The sequence below is a fragment of the Giraffa tippelskirchi genome, chromosome 8, assembly GCF_054371585.1.
Source record: "Giraffa tippelskirchi isolate mGirTip1 chromosome 8, T2T-mGirTip1v1.2.pri, whole genome shotgun sequence".
Lineage (NCBI taxonomy): Eukaryota > Metazoa > Chordata > Mammalia > Artiodactyla > Giraffidae > Giraffa > Giraffa tippelskirchi.
Genome location: NC_137282.1, coordinates 28,888,544 through 28,903,603, shown reverse-complemented (window position 1 = coordinate 28,903,603; position 15,060 = coordinate 28,888,544). Strand labels below are relative to the sequence as shown.

At 36.4% G+C, this 15,060-nt stretch overlaps 2 protein-coding genes across 26 annotated transcripts in view; one reads left to right on the top strand and one right to left on the bottom strand.

Moving 5' to 3' along the window:
- PRIMPOL (primase and DNA directed polymerase) overlaps positions 1–13,948 on the top strand; it is an 87,950-nt gene extending 74,002 nt beyond the window's left edge. For 11 of the 18 annotated variants that reach the window (XM_081521856.1, XM_081521848.1, XM_081521843.1 and 8 more), the window contains 6 exons: positions 1,655–1,740; positions 3,747–3,836; positions 3,915–4,023; positions 8,374–8,456; positions 8,538–8,584; positions 13,125–13,948. In XM_081521856.1, coding sequence (XP_081377982.1) covers positions 1,655–1,740; positions 3,747–3,836; positions 3,915–4,023; positions 8,374–8,456; positions 8,538–8,584; positions 13,125–13,388 — 679 coding nt within the window. In that variant the 3' untranslated portion in view covers positions 13,389–13,948. The remainder of the gene's footprint in view (positions 1–1,654; positions 1,741–3,746; positions 3,837–3,914; positions 4,024–8,373; positions 8,457–8,537; positions 8,585–13,124) is intronic. The other 7 variants (XM_081521860.1, XM_081521852.1, XM_081521846.1 and 4 more) reach the window with 1 other exon arrangement.
- The window catches only part of CENPU (centromere protein U), a 39,073-nt gene continuing 37,790 nt past the window's right edge, over positions 13,778–15,060 (bottom strand). For all 8 annotated transcript variants that reach the window (XM_081521868.1, XM_081521867.1, XM_081521864.1 and 5 more), the window contains one exon: positions 13,778–14,150. In XM_081521868.1, coding sequence (XP_081377994.1) covers positions 14,037–14,150 — 114 coding nt within the window. In that variant the 3' untranslated portion in view covers positions 13,778–14,036. The remainder of the gene's footprint in view (positions 14,151–15,060) is intronic.

Genomic DNA, 15,060 nt, shown 5'->3' with positions numbered 1-15,060 from the left:
AAAATGTGAACTGTATAAACTTTTTATATTTTGAGTAAAAGAAAGTTCTTAAAATTCTAGGTTAACTGTTCTTTTTTGTCTATTAACTAGAAAATAATAGTAAAGTTATTTTTAACTATTTTTCTCTTTATATGCTTTTATTTTGATATATTTTCTTGGGTTTCTAAAATGATTATTAAAAAGAAAGTAAAACTACTTATTGCATTTGGAACTGTAATTACTGTTAAGATTTAATTTTCTTTTTATATATGCACATACAGAAACATAATTTACATAGATCATCTGAAACATATTTCTTGGGATCATTATATGGTTATGTCACCTATCTTGTCTACTCAACATTATATCATAAATATTTGTCAAAGTAATAATTGACCAACAATAAATTATCAGTAAAATTATTTTTCTATATAATTTTCTATTATACTGATACACTCTTAATTTATTGTCAAGTCTGTTATTGAACTTTTAAAATGTTTTGGTCATTTTAAAGAAGTGTGAAAGACGTCTTTCAGTAGAAATATGTTGCCTTCATTTCCCCTCACTCTGGGCTGGCAATTTTTAATTTAAGACACATGGTTAAAGGTCCGACTAAATTGCCTTGCTAAAATAACTTGTTCTGATCCTTCTCCTTTTTGCCACTCTTAGATATAATTTTAAAGAGAAATTCCAGAGGTGTAAATTGTAATAAAAATATTTAAAACACACGGCACAGGGAAGTTGTGTCCAAGTGTCCACTTGATAGTGGTAACTCAGGAGGGTGGGGAGATGCGTTGTTTTTCTCGATGTTATGGACCGTGTGAGTTTTCGTAACAAATCTTAGAAGTAACATCACCGTCTGTTTCCTTACCTTTAAAATGGAAATAATATTAACATCTACTTTATGGGGTTGTGAGGATTAAATAAGTTAGAAGAACTGTGTGTACATTCTTACAGCGGTGCCTGGTACATGGTTCGTGCTCAGTAAACGTTAATCGTTAGTCACATCTGAGATTCTAGAAGTAGTATGATCCTAAAAATTACGTGATTGTTGCTCCCTAACTGTTGTTGGCACCAGAATAAGGTCACATTCTATCATGTATAGGAAAAGCAACACAGTTGGCCTCTAAAAACAGCCTGAAGTACAGGTAATCTCTTGATGCCCACACCTCATTTCTTCTGTAGCTTCAGTATTTTACAGAAGTGCAGAGGGTCACCCTGCTGAGCGATATAACTTTTGTTGTCATTGTGTATCTGACTAAATACCAGGTCTTGTTCTTCCTGAAATTAAGGCTAAATTCTTTATGGTTGTAAACGTGTTTTTCCTTTCAGTTAATTTTTAATCTATTTTCCCTTTGCTTTTGTTCTTCTTTTTTTCTTCCTGTTATCCAGACTTTTAAAATCATTAACAAAAATTTAAAAGGCTTCTGTAGCTTCAGCATTTCTCTTCTGATTGCCTCTGCAGTTGAGGAAAATACTATAAATGGTCACCAAATTACTCTTTTTGTAGGGGTTAGATTGGTGTTTTTGTAGGCAAATGTGGCACAAATATCCTAGAACAGTTAGCTGTTGAACAAAGGATTTTATTATGAGACTATCCGAAATTGTGTCCTTTCAGTAGTCAAATCTCTTTAATTCTAATATTACTTTCTGTTGTACACATTTTCTTCTTCAGATTCTCAGATGCTTTACGAATTCTGACATGTGACACACCTCAAAGTAAACAGCGAATTCAGTGTTTCAGTCGTACCAGTACTTCAGGTAAGTTTAAGGAAACAATTTACTATGAAAGTTTAAGGGTGCAAAATCTATTTTTCTTCAAAATCTTATGTATTTATATGTACTGTTCTTTTAGAACAACTGCATTTCTCTCCAAAATAGAAAAAGTGTAAAAAAAAAAAAAAAAGATGTATTTTAAAGTTTACTAATGTTCATTTTATAGTGTTTTGGGGGGAAAATATGAAAATAATGTAGGTTATTTGTCTAAAATAATACATATTAAAATGAAAAAACTTAAAGATCTCTTCACCTCTCTGTCCACAATCAAAGATGGGTAACCGCTGTTAATAGTTTCCTGTTTAACCCAGCAGAGCTTCCCTCTATTCCCAGTACGTGGAGGAGCCTCTGCATTCTGTTAACGGCCATATAGTTTTTCATGAAATCTATATGTTCTTCATTCTTTTACTGAAGTCTTTTTCTAAGATATATTTAAACCCTCCAGTAAACATTTTTATACACACACTTTAGGCTATCATTCTTTCTAACAGTGAGACTGAAAACTTAAATCTACAACAAAATTGGATTGGTTACCTACTGTAAAATACTCTGTAGCCATTTGATTTAGACTTACAAAGCCTATATAATATGAAAAATGACCATTTACGATGTTAAGATAAGGCTATAAAATTATGTGAGGTGATCACAAGTTTATTTTAAAAATATGAATGTTTTCTCATCTGTTTACTGTCTCCTCTGTTTAACAGTTGTTTCTAAACATTGATTTAAAGTTTCTCTCATTTCTGCTTTATTTTCCAAAATTTCTTTAATTATGTATACTATTTTTGTAAGTGAAATTGGGCTTTAAGAAAAGTAGATTGTCTTTAAGATTTTAAATAATTTTCCTTAGAGTTGTACATAGAAAATATAACAGATGTTAGTGCTCTGCAGCTACAGGACACTGGAGAACACGCCTGTGATGAGTGAGTTCATTGCTGGTTACCTCGGTGGAGACCACACACTGTAGGAAATGGGCATCTCAGAAAAAGGGCGTTAGGAAGGACTTATAGGATCCAGGCTTGAGTTAGATGCTTCTGAGGAGTCTCCAAGGAAGGAGTGGGCTTGTTTTGAGTTGGGCACTGTCAGTGACAGTTTTATGATTTAAATATCTTGATACATCTTATCTAGAAAGAAGGCTGACTACAGGGGGAGACTAAAAGCCACAGTTGGTAAAGAAGGAGCAGCTACTTAGACAAAAGAGGCTGGCGTTTGGTCCTTTTTGTGGTTTGGAAAATGTTGATGTTTTGTCTGTGTTCACACATGATTACAGAGTGGTCTTCATTCTTGTCCTGAATTATCATGGCCACAGAGTGACCTTATATGATGCTGAAGTTCTGTGAAGCAGTTTGTGATTAATGGGAGAACACCAGGGCTGAGCGCTGAGTCCCCAGCCAGCTTGTGGTCACACCGTGGTCTCAGTGACAGCATTAATAACAAGGCCAGCTCCCAGTGTAAGGGGCTGTTTTTATCAGAATGAAGCAAGCAACTGAGGTGATACTAAACACTTTTTATGAAAACTAGCTACTATTTGATTTGAGAGGTTTGCATTTTACCTGCTTCCTTGTGAGAATGCTGCTGCTGCTGCTGCTAAGTCGCTTCAGTCGTGTCCGACTCTGTGCGACCCCATAGACGACAGCCCATCAGGCTCTGCCGTCCCTGGGATTCTCCAGGCAAGAATACTGGAGTGGGTTGCCATTTCCTTCTCCAGTGCATGAAAGGGAAAAGTGAAAGTGAAGTCGCTCAGTCGTGTCCGACTCTTAGCGACCCCATGGACTGTAGCCTACCAGGCTCCTCCGTCCATGGGATTTTTCCAGGCAAGAGTACTGGAGTGGGGTGCCATTGACTGCCTAAAAGACAAACTGCAGAGAAGCAAAAAAACTAAAAACTGGCAGGAGTAGGCTGCAAAAGACAGTTGTACTAAACAACTTATATCAAAACTTAACTCCTTATCTTTTAGCTGTTATGATTTATAATTAATTTTTCTGTTGCAGTAGAAACCATTGAAGGTTTTCAGTGTTCACCTTACCCTGAAATTGATCAATTTGTTCTCTCACTGGTGAATAAAAATGGCATTAAAGGAGGTAAAGATAATTTTATTTTTTATTAACTGTTAACATGATAGAGTGATAGTACCCTTAGAAACATTATTTGTGGTTCAGGAATTCGGCGGTGGAACTACTTTTTCCCAGAAGAATTGTTGGTTTATGATATTTGTAAATACCGCTGGTGTGAAAACATTGGAAGAGCCCACAGGAGTAATAATATCATGTAAGTAATATTGCTTGTTAATGAGTTCTATGTATTTAACCAGTATTGTATTTTAAATGTTTATAATTTAAGATAATATAAAAATTATTTTGTTATAATACACTTAGTTATAACTCAATTTATATTTGGTTTGTGATTTTTAATATTTAATTTTGAATATCTTAATTATTACCTTGCCTCAGCACATATCATCTTTATTTATACTTTATTTGGTAAAATAATCCCTTAAATAGTAAAATCTTGAGGAAACTACAGTAGAATTGAGTGGGGCCAGAAAGAAGTGAGAGCCAGTAGCCATTGGCCCTTGACAACTATGGAGTCTAAATCAAAAGTGAGCAAATTTGGGCAAGAAGGAAACTACTCTGTTAGGGTTTAAGAATTGGAGTTAAAGGTTATGTTAACATGTTCAAGACAAAGAATAGTACAGAAGAGAACCAATATTTATTGAATGCTTGCTGTATATGCAAGGCCCTGTTTTTGGAGTTGTCTTTTAAATGCCCCTGGCAAAAGAAGAGGAAATAAAGGATGAATAAGACCAGAAGTAGAATTTTACATCATATAAGGAAATATTCAGCATAGGGATAAAATAGAAACCCAGTCATTATCATTTATGATGTTAGAAATTCTGCTATGTTTTAATACCTAACGTCTGGAGGAAATGGCAACCCACTCCACTATTCTTACCTGGGAAATCCCATGGGCAGAAGAGCCTGGTGGATTGCAGTCTGTGGGATTGCAAGAGTCAAGACACAACTTAGCGACTAAACCACCACCAGCCAATACCTAATATCAAAGCTCAGACTTCAGTCTGAGCTCAGACTTATAGCACATGGGCCAGGCATGAGAAAATGATCATGAAACTTTTGTTAAAAAGCTGGAAAACATCTTAGATATTATGATTCAGTGCTAGCTATAATATATACATAGATTAATGCAGTTAAAAAAAAAAAAACTTCAAAACTCAATGCACAAATCTATAACAGAAAAACACAAAGGAAAAGGCCACCTGTAGTCCTAGAACTATGGTTATGGTTTTGGTGTATCTTCCTAGTCTTTTTTTTCTGTTCATGAATGTTTGCCAGACAGTCATTTCATATAATGATCATTTAACTTTGAGATTCTCAGGTTGCTATGTATTTCTTTCTGAAGAATTACAGGTTGCATTATTATCCACAGTGTATTCAAGTGTGAAATACATCATGCATATATATGTGCATATAGTTGCCATATCTATCACTTCCCGTAAGAAACAGAATTTACCCAAACCTCAGAAGTACCTTGTGGGCCCAAGTACAGTTTCTTTAGAGATTGAAACTGTTATCCTGAATTTTGTGTTAATCTTTTCCTTGCTTCTCTTTATGGTTTTTCCATATTTACTTGTATCTCCAAACAACATATTATTTCATTTTACATTTTTTAATCTTATGGTAAATTGATCCTTTGACTTGCTTTTTGGTCAGCATTGTATCCATGAGGTTTGTGCACACTGCAGCATGTAGCTGTTACTTGTCCTTGCTTCCATCATTGTGTATATAAGGAGACCAGTTCATCTGCTGTCCTGCTGTGGACATTTGGCTTGCTGCTATAAACAATGAAGCTACAAATATTGTATATATCACTTGGTGCACATATGCAAGAGTTTCTCAAAGTGTATTTCTAAAATTAGAATTGCTGTCATAGAATGTGCTGTCATGTCCTGAATGGTCATGCTACTTGATACTCCCACCAGCAGTGTTTTCAGATTTTGTCCTGCTCCATATTCTTACCAAAATTTTACTATTGTGAGGTTTTTAAGATTTGTTTTGCTAATCTGTTGAGTTTAAAATGGTATTGTGGTTTTCATCTGAATTTCCCTGATTACTAATAAATTTGAGGATTGGATTGTCAAACCTGCTTCATCCAAATCCGAGATCTTACCCCAGTGATAAGCTTTACTAGTAGTTTTAAAGGTATAAGGAAGCAGAGTCAGGCCTGGGACCCCAGGCACGGCTCCCCAGGTCCTCCCTGCACTGGTCGCTTTCTCTAACTCCAGCTGAGAGCTGAGGCAGGAGCCAGCAGTCACCGCACACAGCAGGGAACACTGAGGTTATGAAGCCTCTGTTTTATATTCATGGTTACACAGTATGTGTGACCTGTGCAGGGAACCATGTCTTATAAACCCACAGACTCCAGGCTTGTTTACTATATACAGAAATAGAGACCTCCTGCCAAGAGCATTCTTTATAGACAGGGACTCTCAACGTGGCAAACTGCCACTGGCTCAGAGGTTCCCAGACTTTCTCAGTTCATGGTGCCCTTAGTCTTAACTTTTTCACATCACTCCACGGACGAAAGAAATACCTATTAATACTTAATCAGTTTCAAGCAACTGAATAAATATTTGCCCTGATAATTTAGTAGCACCTTGAAAAAACAATACTCATCAATCGAAAGAAAGTTATTTCATTTTTAAATTGAGATATAATTGACATTTATTTAACATTATACTAGCTAGCTTCAGGTATAAAACATTTGGTATCTGTGTACAACTGCAAAATGATCTCAGCAGTAAGTCTAGTTAACATCCATCACCATGCATAGTTACAATTTTGTTTTCTTGTGATGAGAACTTTTACCGGTTTATAAATATGCAATATAGTATTAACTATAGTCACTATGTGTATATTATATCACATTGACTTATACCTGGAAATTTGGACCTTTGACTATAAGTATACTTATTAATGGGCTGTGTGTCTTTTTGAACACTGCATGCATAAACTCAAACTTTGGAATCAGGCTGGACACTGCCACCCTCACCATCATGTCTCATTCCACATTTATGCTACTTTTTATCACCACCACCAGTACCAAACACCCAGCTCTACAAAGACAGGACATCTCTGAAAGGAATGAAGAAGGGTGATGCCCTACTGAGCCTGTGAATTACAAGCAGTTTGTGAGGTGCTTGACAGATGTCAGGTGTCACCTTATCCCCTGAAAGAAATATCCTGCATCGCCCTGGGGCACTTAGGTGCAGAGTTTGGAGACAGTAGCATTTGTCTGTTTATTACAACGTGTGTTATTGGAATGTTCACGGGGCCCTTAGACTGAGTTGCCAGCCCATTTTTCTCTCCTTGGTAAATGTGCCAAACACACAGATTGTTAACCATTTTGTGTTTCCTTTTCTATGAAACGTGGGAAGATGTTAAACTACTTAAAAAAAATTAGTGGTTATAGGATTGTTTGGGTTTTCTGTAACTTTGTTTGCTTGGTTTGGTACGTTTTTATCTAGTACTGTGTCTATTCTACCAAAATTTTCAGCATTACTAGAAAAAGTTCGTAATGTATATTTTCAATATATTTTATATTTGTAGTTATATCTCAATTTCTAATACCATTTGTGTCTTTATACCTATTTTGATTAATCTTGAATTTTATTAGCCTTCATTTTGTCCTCATTGACTTTTTAAAATTTTTGTTATCACTTTCTGCCTTTTAAGATTTATTCTTTCATTTTCTAAATTATTTGTGTTACTGCTGAAGATTCTAAATTTCTTTCTAAAGATCATTTTAGCTCAGTTTCACATTTTATTATTTATTTTTGGCACCACTGTGAGGCTTGTGGGATTGTAGTTCTCCGACCAGGGATTGAACTTGGACTCTTGGCAGTGAGAGCAGGAATCCTAACCACTGTACCGCCAGGGAATTCCCCTCACCTATTTCAATATGTAATTTCAGTTCCATTCAATTCTAAGCATATTCCAATTTCCATCATGAATTTTCCTTGAGTCACTTGGTTATTAAGAAAAATGTTTTAAATTTCTAAGTTTTGAGTTTCAGTTCTTTTCATTGCTTATTTATAATCTGTTTTGTGGTCAGAGAATGTGTGAATGAGTACTTATAAATCAATTTAAATTCATACTGTACCTTGCATAGTCAGTTTTTTAAATTGTTTTAAATTCTCATTCAAATTTTAGATATCCTGAGTTTTGGGGAGGTTGTTTGGTATCAGTTATCAAAAGAATGTTTGTAAAAAAAAAAATCTTAAATTATGGTTGAATATTTGTTTACCCTTGAGGTTCTGTCAGTTTTGCTCACATGTTTTGAAGATCTCTTATCTGGTGGGAACAAGTTGGGAATTTTATCTTCCTGGGAGAAACTTTGGTCAGTATGTAATTTTTGTCCTAAATTTCATTTTGTGTGATATTTTTGGCAACCACCATTTGCCAGAGATGTTTTCATCCTTTTACTTTCTATCTTTTCTCCATCTTTAAGTCTTAGGCATATCTCTTGTAAATGGTATGTAACTGAATTTTGCTTTCTATCCAGTCTGGAAAGTAATTTTTACTCTTTGTTCTAAATGTAAAGGATTTTGGTTGACCTGAAAAATGAAGTTTGGTATCAAAAATGTCACGACCCTGTCTGCAAAGCAGAAAACTTCAAATCTGACTGTGAGTTACTGATTTTTACATTTACCACAAAGTAAAAAATTAGGTATTATATAAAATAGTTCTCCTGTCTTTGTGATTCAGGCTTTCCACTACCTGCCGAAGTATGTCTTCTGTTTCTTCTCAAAGAGGTAAGTACGGTTTTTAGTTTCCTTGTGTTTTCTAACTAGTTCTTGGTACAATGGTTAAACGAGCTAATGGTGTCCAGGTATTGTCTAAACAGAGTTTGGTACTTTGTTTTCCCTTAGGAATTATGTTGTATTGATTGTTCCATCTCAGCACACATCTGATACGAACCTCATTTTTTCCCAGTGCTACGTAAGAAATTTTGTAGATAGCTATTAACCAGTTTCAGACATTTTGCTTCTCATTTTTTGCTTTATAAAATATATCAAAGCATATTTTCTTTACATCTAGAAAGAATTTCTAGAAATATTTCTAGGATTTCTAGAATTGTGTCAAAGGGTGCATATGTATGTATATATATATTTACACTTTAAACTTTGGTAGATATTACTAGATTGCCAAACCAATAATTTTCTTTAAAAAAACTCATATTACTTATCCAAGTAATTCACAATTCATTGTAGAAAAACATTACAAAATACATAAAGTGCAAAAGGAAAAAATCATTCTCACTAATAATTTTACCATTCAGATAACTAATGTAAATGTTTTGGTCTGTAGCTTCCAAAATTTTTATGTGCTTGTGTGTTTTTTTTTTAAGTCATAGTATATGTGCTAGATTGTAGGGTATTTTTTCCTACTGTCATATTTTCTGTATGTATTATCAAATTGTTCTCCAAAAAAGTGATAAATTAGACGTCAGTTTATGGACACACCTGTTACCCTCCACTTGCCATTTCTTATTCTTACTTTTTAATCTTTACCACTGAGCATCTTGACCATTCAGGTTATGACCTAAATCAAATCCCTAACGATTATACAGCAGAAGTGAGAAATGGATTTAAGGAACTATATCTGATAGAGTGCCTGATGAACTATGGATGGAGGTTCATGACATTGTACGGGAGACAGGGATCAAGACCATCCCCCAGAAAAAGAAATGCAAAAAAGCAAAATGGCTGTCTGAGGAGGCCTTACAAATAGCTGTGAAAAGAAGGGGAGAGAAAGGAAAGATATGCCCATTTGAATGCAGAGTTCCCAAGAATAGCAAGGAGAGATAAGAAAGCCTTCCTCAGGTATCAGTGCAAAGAAATAGAGGAAAACAATAGAATGGGAAAGACTAGAGATCTGTTCAAGAAAATTAGAGCTACCAAGGGAACATTTCATGCAAAGATGGGCTCGATAAAGGACAGAAATGGTATGGACCTAACAGAAGCAGAAGATATTAAGAAGAGGTGGCAAGAATACACAGAAGAACTGTACAAAAAAGATCTTCAAGACCCAGATAATCACAATGGTGTGATCACTTACCTAGAACCAGAAATCCTGGAATGTGAAGTCAAGTGGGCCTTAGGAAGCATCACTATGAACAAAGCTAGTGGAGGTGATTGAATTCCAGTTGAGCTATGGCAAATCCTGAAAGATGATGCTGTGAAAGTGCTGCACTCAATATGCCAGCAAGTATGGAAAACTCAGCAGTGGCCACAGGACTGGAAAAGATCAGTTTTCATTCCAATCCCAAAGAAAGGCAATGCCAAAGAATGCTCAGACTACTGCACAATTGCACTCACCTCACGTGCTGGTAATGTAATGCTCAAAATTCTCCAAGCCAGGCTTCAACAATACGTGAACCGTGAACTTCCTGATGTGCAAGCTGGGTTTAGAAAAGGCAGAGGAACCAGAGATCAAATTGCCAGCATCCACTGCATCATCGAAAAAGCAAGAGAGAGTTCCAGAAAAACATCTATTTCTGATTTATTGACTATGCCAAAGCCTTTGTGTAGATCACAATATACTGTGGAAAATTCTGAAAGAGATGGGAATACCAGACCACCTGACCTGCCTCTTAAGAAATCTGTATGCAGATCAGGAAGCAACAGTTAGAACTGGACATGGGACAACGGACTGGTTCCAGATAGGAAAAGGAGTACGTCAAGGCTGTATATTATCACCCTGCTTATTTAACTTGTATGCAGAGTACATCACAAGAAACGCTGGGCTGGAGGAAGCACAAGCTGGAATCAAGATTGCTGGGAGAAATATCAATAACCTCAGATATGCCGACGACACCACACTTATGGCAGATAGTGAAGAAGAACTAAAGAGCCTCTTGATGAAAGTGAGAGAAGAGAATGAAAAAGTTGGCTTAAAGCTCAACATTCAGAAAACTAAGATCATGGCATCCGGTCCTATCACTTCATGGCAAATAGATGGGGAAACAGTGACAGACTTTATTTTTGGGGGCTCCAAAATCACTGCAGATGGTGCTTGCAGCCATGAAATTAAAAGATGCTTACTCCTTGGAAGGAAAGTTATGACCAACCTAGACAGCATATTAAAAAGCAGAGACATTTGCCAACAAAAGTCTGTCTAGTTAAGGCTATGGTTTTTCCAGTAGACATGTATGGATGTGAGAGTTGGACTACAAAGAAAGCTGAGCACCCAAGAATTGATGCTTTTGAACTGTGGTGTTGAAGAAGACTCTTGAGAGTGCCTTGGACTGCAGGGAGATCAACCAGACCATCCATTGGGAGGACTTACGTTGAAGCTGAAACTCCAATACTTTGGCCATCTGATGCAAAGAGCTGACTCATTGGAAAAGACCCTGATGCTGGAAAAGATTGAAGGTGGGAGGAGAAGGGGACGACAGAGGATGAGATGATTGGATAGCATCACCAACTCAATGAACATGAGTTTGAGTAAACTCCGGGAGTTGGTGATAGACAGGAAGGCCTGGAGGGCTGCAGTCCATGGGGTCGCAAAGAGTCAGACATGACTGAGCTGAATCTTTACCAAGCTGGTAGACATAAAGTGGTATTTCAGGTGTTTTAATTTACTATGTTTCTATTATGGATTGCCTATAACTGCCCTGTTTCCTTTTATATAAGGTCTTACTAATATTTTACAAGAACTTTGTATTAAGTACTCTTTGTCATGTTATTTTCTAGACTCCCCCCCCCCCCACATCTATCAGCCTTTTGTTTATAGTGTTATGGTTAAAATGAAAGTTACCTGCTATAGCTGAATGAGTGCTTGAGTTTATAATCTAGGTATCCGTCTGGTACGTATTCAATTCAATTTTAAAAACGTCTCGCCTGAAAAAATTTATACTGAAATGGTAGAAATCTCCTTGATCTGTAGGAGCTAGATATACAATACCCAATTGCCAGAATCTCTGGTAAACTACTAGGTTAAAAAGTGTTTTGAAAGAACCAAACTCTGTCTCTAAGAATATTTCATCCTTGTTTAAGTGTTATTTTTATAAATGGCTGTGGTTTTAGTGGGTTTCTGAAAGTTTTCTTTTCCTGCTAATCCAGTAACACCTTGAAAACACCAAGTGGTAAGTACCTTTGGTGTATAGTATTAGCACTGCTTGGATTCAACTTATTTTGGCTTTTTATTTAAAGTTAAAAAAACAGTATATTAAACCTATCAATCACTTAGTTTTTAACAGTGAACATTTTCTTTAGTATTTTAAACTAACCGACCAGTGTTACTGATGTTTGCCTGTTTCTCTGTTGCAATGCAAGTTTTAAGCTGCAGAAGAACAAGGCACCCTCCCGTGCACCTTTTCTCTAGATCTGTTGTTTGTTGTTAAACACTTGGCCACACTTGTTTTCTCCCACTACTGTGCACGTGACACATTATTTTTGATGAATCTTGTCCTAGGCATTTCAGGCTGCTATAACAGAGAACCTCAGACTGAGTGACTTAAAAACAATAAATTTCTCACAGTCTGGAGGCTGGACAGTCCAAGATCAGGGTGCTGTGGACTCAGGTCAGCTCCTGGGTCACTGAGAGGAGTCTTCTCACCGTGTTGTCCCTGGTAGGAGGGGTCGCAGAGCGCCAGGGGCCATTCCCTTCTGATCCCAGCACCTGCCTCCTGCAGACCTCCCCTCCCAATACCCCCACATTGGGTGTTAGGATCCCAGCCTAATGAATCTGGGGAAGGGGCTGACAAACATTCAGTCCGTAACAGATCTCTTTAGAGTAAACCCTTCATCTCTTAATATCCAAGCATGTAGCTGGAGAATAAGAACATTCTTATATCTATAGTGAAATTACTCAGGAAATTTCATGCTGCTACAATACTATTAATACTCAAAATCCAGTCATACGTTGACAGTTATCTCAAAGCTTTTTTCAATCCATGTTAATTTTAAAACTATGGAGAAATTACAGAAATTACTCTGTTAAGATAGCAGATACCAGTTTGCCTTCAGCTAGACTATAGACTATCCACTTTGAAAGAATATCAGTCTACCTTCGCTGTAGCCCCATCTGTGTAGACTGGAAAGAATGTTCCACAGGAGCTGCAGGCATTTCCAACCTGGAGTTTTGTGAGCGCGCCACAAAGGCAGCAACGAGGAGCCCTTCCCACGACGACTGCCTTGGAGACAGTGCCGTCCAGCGTCTTCATTTTAGTATCTGTTGAACTGAATACCTTAATTCAGTATTGATCAACTGTATGGTGAAATTATCGCACATTGCATCTGAATAATCGGTATTTTCTTCCTACTCTGTTCTCCCTCTTTGGAACTACAGGAAGAGGAGTTTACAACAGATACCACAACAAACACAGAAACCACAACAAACACAGAAACCCAGGGTCCTCGTGAACTGTCATCTCATGTGTCGTCAAAAGGTGCATTTTCTGATGCTGACTGGGATGATGGCATGGATGACATTTACATTTTGGAGGCTACAGAAGATGCTGAACTAGCAGAAGCTGCAGAGAGCAGTCTTCTCGCTTATAATGGAATGGATGAAATTCCTGATGAATTACTAATAGAAGTATTACAAGAGTAGCTAATTACGGACACTGACATAATCAGGCTGTAATCTGCATGTAGATTTACGGACACTGACATAATCAGGCTGTAATCTGCATGTAGATTTAGTACCATTAAATTATAGTAACTTATTAAATAAGTTATATCAGCTGTTTTATCTATCACTTTACTTCCAAATCTTATTTACTGAAACAGACCAGTTTTATTGAAAATTACCTCCAGTGTGCTTATTAAAATTCAGTAGAAATTCTCCTTATATGATTATGTTCACATCAGCTTAATTTTGGATGTTTATTTTTAGGGTAAAGCTTCTGTATGTTTAGGGTAGATGAGGTGTCAATGTTCTAAAACATTTTAAAACTTGGTGTTAACTAGAAAAGTTAATTACGGCCTCTAAAACTATTATACCTAGCCATTTAATTTTAATGACAAAGCAATATTAAATTCTGGTGACAAGAGCATACAAACAGTCTGAACAGTAAGACAGTTTCCTGCTTTTAAACTTATCTGAGAATGTTGTTATAACAATAAAAAATAATTCAAATTAATAGTAATAAAGTTCAGGTTTTCTTCCCATCTTTGTGCAAAAATATATACTGCCTGTTACCTTCTAAAACTGTATCATGAGACTAATCTTGAATGTGCACATTTTAGTAGACTGGTCTCATTTCTGGCCAAGGAGCTTCTCTAATTGATAGTTGATATTTTGCAGATGACTTTCGGCTCCTAAAAGGGGTCTTGCTTTGAACAGCAAAGCTGGAAGGCTGGATGAATCATACTGTTGAAGAAAAATTTTTAAATGAATAAAAAAACTTACATAACTCGAAAAAAAAGAAAAACTTACATAACCCAATGTAACTTATAAAAAACTTTTAAAATCTTGTCCATTTTATGTAGTTTAATGTTATGACCAAATGCCAATGATAATAGTGTTTTCCATGAATCACTGCTCACTCCTTTTTACGAAATTGGTTTTACTCCATCACCTTAGAACAACTGATAAACAGGTTGCAAGGGAACTGCTCTACAAAGCCTGAGCTACTCATCCAGAAGACCAACTGGCTCAAAGAACAGTGGCATCTGAATTATTTAAACCAAAATCTCCCTGGACAGGTCAAGACATGGTCTGGGCAAGTTAGCTAGAGCTCTGTGGGGTCAGCTTGATCTCATGCTGTTTAAACATAGGCAACTGTACGGCAGGTTTACTGTAAGAACTGATGTAATGAGAACACCAGGTCCATAAAATTCATTTGGGAAAAATTACTTTTTGAGGAGATTAATGATGTGGTTCTCAGTTGCCAATCCAAATGTCCTTAACGATTAAAGACAAAATTAAATACAAACCCAGCATAAAAATAGGAAATAAAACTCATGAGTTTGAAACCAAATATCATGGTACAATTTGTATCTAAGGGCGAGTGACTAAAATTCTGACAGCTATATCATACTTAGAATATTTTGTTGCTTATGTTTTCAAGGTGGTTTTCTTAGAAACGAAATTAAGCACAAAGCTATCAGAGTGACTATGACCCAAATAATTTTGTCTATATCACCTACCATTAGGCAGTTCAGTTTAACACATATTTGAGAGCCTAATGTGTTCAAGCTGTTGTACCAGGGGGCACCTGCTCTCAGGGGAGGTGTTTGGTGGGGAGGAAGAACTAACATTAGGTACTGGATTCTTAGTT